A 9,520-nucleotide genomic window follows, 5' to 3' on the forward strand; every position below is an offset into this window, starting at 1 on the left:
CAAGGACCGTCAAACAAAGTCGGACCAAACGGCACTTGCATTAAACATGCAAAAACTGGGATTTCTAACTATCATCAAATCTTACCTTTATGCATTCCCGGATAGTATCAGCATTTGGGAGCAAATATGAGGTGAAAAAGGGGAAAATGCAGTACAGGTGTTGCCTTCAAGGACCGTCAAACAAAGTGGGACAAAACAGCACTTGCATTAAATATGCAAAAACTGGGATTTCTAACTATCATCAAATCTTACCTTTATGCATTCCTGGATAGTATCAGCATTTGGGAGCAAATATGAGGTGAAAAAGGGGGGAAAAAACAGTATAGGCGGTGCCTTCAAGGATCGTCAAACAAAGTGGGACAAAACAACGCTTGTATTAAACATGCAAAAACTGGGATTTCTTACTATCATCAAATCTTACCTTCATGCATTCCCGGATAGAATCAGCATTTGGGAGCAAGTATGAGGTGAAAAAGGGGGAAATACAGTTTAGGCGGTGCCTTCAAGGACCCTCAAACAAAGTGGGACAAAACAGCACTTGCATTAAACATGCAAAAACTGGGATTTCTAACTATCATCAAATCTTACCTTTATGCATTCCCGGATAGTATCAGCATTTGGGAGCAAATATGAGGTGAAAAAGGGGAAAGAAAAAAAACCCAGTATAGGCGGTGCCTTCAAGGACCCTCAAACAAAGTGGGACAAAACAACACTTGCATTAAACGTGCAAAAACTGGTATTTCTAACGATCATCAAATCTTACCTTTATGCATTCCTGGATAGTATCAGCATTTGGGAGCAAGTATGAGGTGAAAAAGGGGGATATAAAGTCTAGGCGGTGCCTTCAAGGACCGTCAAACAAAGTCGGACCAAACGGCACTTGCATTAAACATGCAAAAACTGGGATTTCTAACTATCATCAAATCTTACCTTTATGCATTCCCGGATAGTATCAGCATTTGGGAGCAAGTAAGAGGTGAAAAAGGGGGAAATACAGTATAGGCGGTGCCTTCAAGGACCCTCAAACAAAGTGGGACAAAACAACACCTGCTTAAACATGCAAAAACTGGTATTTCTAACTATCATCAAATCTTACCTTTATGCATTCCCGGATAGTATCAGCATTTGGGAGCAAATATGAGGTGAAAAAGGGGGGGAAATACAGTCTAGGTGGTGCCTTCAAGGACCGTCAAACAAAGTGGGACAAAACAGCACTTGCATTAAACATGCAAAAACTGGGATTTCTAACTATCATCAAATCTTACCTTTATGCATTCCCAGATAGTATCAGCATTTGGGAGCAAATATGAGGTGAAAAAGGGGAAAATACAGTATCGGCGGTGCCTTCAAGGACTGTCAAACAAAGTGGGACAAAACGGCACTAGCATTAAACATGCAAAAACTGGGATCCCGGATAGTATCAGCATTTGGGAGCAAGTATTGAGGTGAAAAAGGGGGAAATACAGTTTAGGCGGTGCCTTCAAGGACCGTCAAACAAAGTGGGACAAAACGACACTTGCATTGAACATGCAAAAACTGGGATTTCTAACTATCATCAAATCTTACCTTTATGCATTCCCGGATAGTATCAGCATTTGGGAGCAAGTATGAGGTGAAAAAGGGGAAAATATAGTATAGGCGGTGCCTTCAAGGACCATCAAACAAAGTGGGACAAAACGGCACTAGCATTAAACATGCAAAAACTGGGACCCCGGATAGTATCAGCATTTGGGAGCAAGTATGAGGTGAAAAAGGGGAAAATACAGTATCGGCGGTGCCTTCAAGGACCCTCAAACAAAGTGGAACAAAACAGCACTCGCGTTAAACATGCAAAAACTGGGATTTCTAACTGTCATCAAATCTTACCTTTATGCATTCCCGGATAGTATCAGCATTTGGGAGCAAATATGAGGTGAAAAAGAGGAAAATACAGTATCGGCGGTGCCTTCAAGGACCGCCAAACAAAGTGGGACAAAACAGCACTTGCTTAAACATGCAAAAACTGTGATTTGTAACTATCATCAAATCTTACCTTTATGCATTCCCGGATAGTATCAGCATTTTGGAGCAAATATGAGGTGAAAAAGGGGAAAATACAGTACAGGTGTTGCCTTCAAGGACCGTCAAACAAAGTGGGACAAAACGACACCTGCTTAAACATGCAAAAACTGGGATTTCTAACTATCATCAAATCTTACCTTTATGCATTACCGGACAGTATCAGCATTTGGGAGCAAATATGAGGTGAAAAAGGGGAAAATACAGTCTAGGTGGTGCCTTCAAGGACCGTCAAACAAAGTGGGACAAAACAACGCTTGTATTAAACATGCAAAAACTGGGATTTCTAACTATCATCAAATCTTACCTTTATGCATTCCCGGATAGTATCAGCATTTGGGCGCAAATATGAGGTGAAAAAGGGGAAAATACAGTCCAGGCGGTGCCTTCAAGACCGTCAAACAAAGTGGGACAAAACGGCACTTGCATTAAACATGCAAAAACTGGGATTTCTAACTATCATCAAATCTTACCTTTATGCATTCCCGTATAGTATCAGCATTTGGGAGCAAGTATGAGGTGAAAAAGGGGAAAATACAGTATAGGCGTTGCCTTCAAGGACTGTCAAACAAAGTGGGACAAAACGGCACTAGCATTAAACATGCAAAAACTGGGATCCCGGATAGTATCAGCATTTGGGAGCAAATATGAGGTGAAAAAGGGGAAAATACAGTACAGGTGTTGCTTTCAAGGACCGTCAAACAAAGTGGGACAAAACAGCACTTGCATTAAATATGCAAAAACTGGTATTTCTAACTATCATCAAATCTTACCTTTATGCATTCCTGGATAGTATCAGCATTTGGGAGCAAATATGAGGTGAAAAAGGGGGGGAAAAAACAGTATAGGCGGTGCCTTCAAGACCGTCAAACAAAGTGGGACAAAACGGCACTCGTATTAAACATGCAAAAACTGTGATTTCTAACTATCATCAAATCTTACCTTTATGCATTCCCGCATAGTATCAGCATTTGGGAGCAAGTAAGAGGTGAAAAAGGGGGAAATACAGTATAGGCGGTGCCTTCAAGGACCCTCAAACAAAGTGGGACAAAACAACACTTGTATTAAACATGCAAAAACTGGGATTTCTTACTATCATCAAATCTTACCTTCATGCATTCCCGGATAGTATCAGCATTTGGGAGCAAATATGAGGTGAAAAAGGGGAAAATACAGTACAGGCGTTGCCTTCAAGGAGCGTCAAACAAAGTGGGACAAAACGGCACTTGTATTAAACATGCAAAAACTGGGATTTCTAACTATCATCAAATGTTACCTTTGTGCATTCCCGGATAGTATCAGCATTTGGGAGCAAATATGAGGTGAAAAAGGGGAAAATACAGTACAGGTGTTGCCTTCAAGGACCGTCAAACAAAGTGGAACAAAACAGCACTCGCGTTAAACATGCAAAAACTGGGATTTCTAACTGTCATCAAATCTTACCTTTATGCATTCCCGGATAGTATCAGCATTTGGGAGCAAGTATGAGGTGAAAAAGAGGAAAAAACAGTATAGGCGTTGCCTTCAAGGACTGTCAAACAAAGTGGGACAAAACGGCACTTGCTTAAACATGCAAAAACTGTGATTTGTAACTATCATCAAATCTTACCTTTATGCATTCCCGGATAGTATCAGCATTTTGGAGCAAATATGAGGTGAAAAAGGGGAAAATACAGTACAGGTGTTGCCTTCAACGACCGTCAAACAAAGTGGGACAAAACGACACCTGCTTAAACATGCAAAAACTGGGATTTCTAACTATCATCAAATCTTACCTTTATGCATTACCGGACAGTATCAGCATTTGGGAGCAAATATGAGGTGAAAAAGGGGAAAATACAGTCTAGGTGGTGCCTTCAAGGACTGTCAAACAAAGTGGGACAAAACGGCACTAGCATTAAACATGCAAAAACTGGGATCCCGGATAGTATCAGCATTTGGGAGCAAGTATTGAGGTGAAAAAGGGGGAAATACAGTTTAGGCGGTGCCTTCAAGGACCCTCAAACAAAGTGGGACAAAACAACACTTGCATTAAACGTGCAAAAACTGGTATTTCTAACTATCATCAAATCTTACCTTTATGCATTCCCGGATAGTATCAGCATTTGGGAGCAAATATGAGGTGAAAAAGGGGGAAATACAGTCTAGGTGGTGCCTTCAAGGACCGTCAAACAAAGTGGGACAAAACAGCACTTGCATTAAACATGCAAAAACTGGGATTTCTAACTATCATCAAATCTTACCTTCATGCATTCCCGGATAGAATCAGCATTTGGGAGCAAGTATGAGGTGAAAAAGGGGGAAATACAGTTTAGGCGGTGCCTTCAAGGACCCTCAAACAAAGTGGGACAAAACAGCACTTGTATTAAACATGCAAAAACTGGGATTTTTAACTATCATCAAATCTTACCTTTATGCATTCCCGCATAGTATCAGCATTTGGGAGCAAATATGAGGTGAAAAAGGGGGAAAAAAAACAAAAAACAGTATAGGCGGTGCCTTCAAGGACCCTCAAACAAAGTGGGACAAAACGACACTTGCTTTAAACATACAAAAACTGGGATTTCTAACAAAATTTCTATCTGCGATTGTGTGATTAATTAATTGAGTTAACTGTGGACAAGATGGGATTAATCGCGATTAAATATTTTAATCGAGTGACAACCCTAATAGCGCTTCATTTAAGGAGCATGAATGAGTCTGTTTCTTTCTTTTTAAAGTGCACCTGTCGCGAGGACCCAGTCCCATTTCCCTCAGCGCCCAGGAGGCGTGGCCTGTGGCGGCGGCCATCACCGAGTACATCAACGCTTACTTCAAGGGCGGACAACACAATCGGTCGGCGTGACGTCTGCAGAGCTTGCATCCTCGTGGATGCCGTCGGAAAACAATAATAAACATCTTCTTTTCCCGCTTTTCTCCAGCTGTCTGGTGAAGATCACAGGCGACCTGACCATGTCCTTCCCAGCGGGAATCACTCGCATTTTCACAGCCAACGCCAACGTTCCCGTGCTCAGTTTTCGTTTGGTCAACATCTCCAGGATAGACCACTTCCTGCCTAATCAGAAACTCCTCTACAGGTCAGTAAGTTATTATTATTTTTTTATGATGATTTGTGTCACGTCATGGCGGTCACGGAAAACGATGTGCCCGCAGCGATCCTTCCCAGAGTGACCCGGATGCCCGGGACTTCTGGTTCAACATGCCGGCCCTGCAGCTCCACTTGCAGCGGGAAGCCGAAGCCAACCCCCAGGCTTCCTACTACAACGTCGGACTACTCAAGTATCAGGTCGCCATCAAAACACTCTTTGCGTGGCGTTCACGTGCACCGATCCCAGTTTGAGAAATATGACGTACCGTTGGTGCAGGTCTCCTCCCAGGACCCGGCCAGGGCCCCCCTCCTGCTGTCGGCAGAGTGCCAGCGAAGCGGCACGGTGACCAGGGTGTCTCTGGACTACCACTGCTGTCCTGTGACGGCGCCTTCCACTCAGCTCAACGCCGTCCAGGTCCTGCTGCAGCTGGACCACACTGCCGCCGACCTGCAGTGCCAGCCGCCCGCCTCCTGGTGAGCCACGACTCCTTAATATTTATATACATATATATACGTATATATTATGTATTATGAAAAAATAAAATTAAATACAATTAGTAATTGTAAGATAAAAATAAACAAAGGGGGACCCTGACTAGAAAATGAAGAAATAAAGATAAAAAAAAACAAAAATAATAATGTAACAAATAAATCAAATAATAATAATAATAATGAATAATAAAAGAGAGAAGAATTTTGACAAAAATATTTTCAAATATACAATTAATTATTGTTAAATAAAAAATAAATAAATGAGTGTAGCTAGTGCAACTTTAAAAACAAAATGAAAAAATAAAGATTAAAAAAACAAAAGTAATAAATATAATACATAAAAATAATAAGTAAGAAATAACAAAAGCTATTAATTAAGAAATAATATTTTTTAATATATATTTTATTGGAATTATTATTAATTAAGTAAATACAGTAAAAACTATGCTGACAATATCCGGCATGTCAAATCAAAGAAGTTAAGTCAGTAATTAAATAAGTAAAAACGGGAGGCTTTAGCTCCCAGCTAAAAATAGCAACAATGTCTTGTAGGTGAAAAAGTCAGTGTTTTGTTTTTTTTTGTGCCGCTGCAGGAACGCTGAGGAAAGGCGTCTGCTGTGGAAGCTCTCCAACCTTTCTCCCACCAACCACAGCAAAGGTCAGCGCTGCCTTTGTCCTCTCGCCCCCCCCATCCCCCCAACAAGGAAGGAAACTAAGCAGCTTGACATTTAAACATTTACCCACATATTCATATTCAACCATTCATCCATAGCCTTAGTGTCTCGTTGAAAACTAAAGTAAACTACAATGTCAGGATTTTCTTCTTGATTCATTGGCCATCATCACATGGTCACATGGTCACATGGTCACATGGTCAGTCCACGTTGGCTCTTAGCTTCATGTGGTGATGGTCACATGACAGGACTGGCATTGGATCCTATTGACAAGGAGGACAGCTTTAATTGGACAACAGTCCTTTTATTTGTGTCATCCCAGGATAGAAGCAAGTTTTATCTCCTAATTAGGACTTTTTGTCTCATAACAATGACTTCCTTCTCTCATTACTAGGACTTTGGAGCTCATCATTTCAATTTATCTTTTCATTTTCAACTTTTATCTCAGAATTATTACATTTTTATCTCATAATTGTTTTCGATTTTGTCCCATAATTTTTATCTCATACATACATACATACATACATATATGCATACATATGTATGTATACTTACATACATACATACATACATACATACATACATACATACATACATACATACATACATACATATGTATACATGCATACATACATACGTACATGCATATGTATACATACATATATGCATACATATGTATGTATACATACATATATGCATACATATGTATGTATACATACATATATGCATACATATGTATGTATACATACATATATGCATACATATGTATGTATACATACATACATACATGCATACATATGTATGTATACATACATACATGCATACATATGTATGTATACATACATACATGCATACATATGTATGTATACTTACATACATGCATACATGCATATGTATGTGTATGTATGTATACATATGTATGTCTACTTACATACACGCATACATACTACATACATACATACATATATACATACATACATACATACATACATACGTACATGCATATGTATGTGTATGTATGTATACATGCATACATACGTACATGCATATGTATGTGTATGTATGTATACATGCATACATACGTACATGCATATGTATGTGTATGTATGTATACATATGTATGTCTACTTACATATATGCATACATATGTATGTATACTTACATACATACATACATACATATATGCATACATATGTATGTATACTTACATACATACACATGCATACATACGTACATGCATATGTATGTGTATGTATGTATGTATACATATGTATGTCTACTTACATATATACATACATACATACATACATACATGCACATTAATTCATACATACATGCACATGTATATGTACGCATGTATATGTATACATGCATGCACATACATACATACATATGTGTATGTATACATACTACATATGTATATGACCTGTTTTCTCATAATTATTATATTTTTAATCTTATAGGTTTGACTATCTTGTCTTATAATTTGGACTTTTGATCTGCTAATTGTGAGATGAATGATTAATCCGTGGCAGAAGTTGGCCTCCAGCCAAATCAATGTCACACGTGATAATTGTTGAGTTTCTGTTGAACTTTTGAGTCATGGTACGGCTTTGTAGGTTCCACTGTGTTTTTCCACTTGTCTCCAAGGCTCGGGGACCCTGTGTGCCAGCTGGCAGTGTTTGGAGGTCCCCCACGGGCCCCCACCCAGCCTGGCTGTTCAGTTTGTGGGCTCCGGGGCCTCGCTCTCTGGCATGGACGTGGAGCTGGTTGGCAGCCGCTATCGCATGTCGCTGGTCAAGAAGCGATTCGCCACAGGTGAACACACATACTTAAAATACACACAATACAAATATATGGAAATATAATTATTACATTATTATGGTGGAGCTCTGCTTTTTGGGGAGGTGACATTCTGGGACAGCAAATGGGGAAAAAAATCTCTCCAATTTTGGATCAACATTTGCAATAAGAGTGACTGCTGTAATAGTAGATTCAGCTCCAGTAGGTACTCAGCACTCATGAATGATCATCATGTAAGATGATGGAATCATGATGTCATGGTGTAACTTTACACTATGGTGTGTTCAAAGACCACCAAAAAAGGTGGGAAATCTCAACGCTTGACAAAGAAATGTGTGTGACATTTGTGCTGTACATAAATAATCATAAATAAATACTATACTATACTAATGACTTTTCTTCTTCTCTGACAGGGAAGTACATGGCGGGTTGCAGCTTGTGATGTTTGCTTCCATCCATCTTACCCGGAATGTTGCAGCATCAAGACGACGTCCTGGAGACGAGGCACATTGTGCCAACAAGCACTTAGTTCTGACTGTGTTTACTGCTGTTTTAGGACCAATCTTCTTCTTCTTCTTCTTCTCCATTTTCACTCACGTCTCTCGTCTTTGTTCTGGAGGAAAAGTTCTTTGTTTTCTTCTCGTGCCTTTTTGTTTACCAGACTGCAAACCAAGCTAAAAGTCCGTTACAGGGAAGCATGTGATTAATAAGTTAAATGACCGTCACGAATATCCTAAATGACTAAACAGGGTTGTTAGATCTTTTAAACCTTTAAAAAAAAAAGCAAATGTTTGTATATCTGCTACAAAAAAAAAGGATTTGTGATGTTGATATTTGATAAAGAAATTACGCAAGACGTTGGTTTACGCCAGTTTATTATAACACATTGTGACAAGTACAAAATACAGCCTGTATTATATGCAGTATAACAACCATCATCTGTTCTTGGGCTAGATAAAGTGGAGGTTTAAAAAGACACAAAAATAAGGGTTTCAGTATACTTGGAAGAGGACCCAACTCTAGTTCCATAAAAAAAAAAAAAAAATCATCTCCCAAAAAATCTAAAACAGTTTTACAAAACATGGAAAAGAAACATTACAAGTTTCCAAAGCACTTGAAGGCAACACGTTTCAAAAAGCCTTAAATAAGTCGAGCACGAGAGGAGAGGACGGGATTGTGGGCGGGGGGCGGGGGAATCAATCAATCAATCAATCAATCAATCAATCAATTAAGCGATCATTCATTGGACGAGGCCGGTGTGATCTTTATATATTGAACGGTTGGGAACAAATCCAATTATTTTTTATTTTTTTATTTTTTGGACACAAAAAGAATTAAGGCCACAGAACACACACACACACACACATACCACATCATATAAAGATATATGTAATATATAATTTAT

The 9,520-nt window shown here is 39.2% G+C and overlaps 2 protein-coding genes across 8 annotated transcripts in view; one reads left to right on the plus strand and one right to left on the minus strand.

Annotated features, from left to right (window-relative positions):
- The window catches only part of fcho1 (FCH and mu domain containing endocytic adaptor 1), a 53,561-nt gene extending 44,590 nt beyond the window's left edge, over positions 1–8,971 (plus strand). For 2 of the 3 annotated variants that reach the window (XM_058072894.1, XM_058072895.1), the window contains 7 exons: positions 4,779–4,893; positions 4,980–5,135; positions 5,212–5,344; positions 5,424–5,620; positions 6,232–6,296; positions 7,963–8,130; positions 8,529–8,971. In XM_058072894.1, coding sequence (XP_057928877.1) covers positions 4,779–4,893; positions 4,980–5,135; positions 5,212–5,344; positions 5,424–5,620; positions 6,232–6,296; positions 7,963–8,130; positions 8,529–8,557 — 863 coding nt within the window. In that variant the 3' untranslated portion in view covers positions 8,558–8,971. Of the gene's footprint in view, positions 1–4,778; positions 4,894–4,979; positions 5,140–5,211; positions 5,345–5,423; positions 5,621–6,231; positions 6,297–7,962; positions 8,131–8,528 lie in introns of those variants that run through there. The other variant, XR_009129833.1, reaches the window with a different exon arrangement.
- A 2-nt stretch (positions 8,972–8,973) lies between these two features.
- Positions 8,974–9,520, minus strand: part of rfx2 (regulatory factor X, 2 (influences HLA class II expression)) — a 48,219-nt gene continuing 47,672 nt past the window's right edge. For all 5 annotated transcript variants that reach the window (XM_058072910.1, XM_058072907.1, XM_058072911.1 and 2 more), the window contains one exon: positions 8,974–9,520. This exon is cut by the window's right edge and continues 868 nt beyond it. The gene's annotated coding sequence lies outside the window, so the exon portion shown is untranslated.

Source organism: Doryrhamphus excisus, chromosome 5 (assembly GCF_030265055.1).
Source record: "Doryrhamphus excisus isolate RoL2022-K1 chromosome 5, RoL_Dexc_1.0, whole genome shotgun sequence".
Taxonomy (NCBI): domain Eukaryota; kingdom Metazoa; phylum Chordata; class Actinopteri; order Syngnathiformes; family Syngnathidae; genus Doryrhamphus; species Doryrhamphus excisus.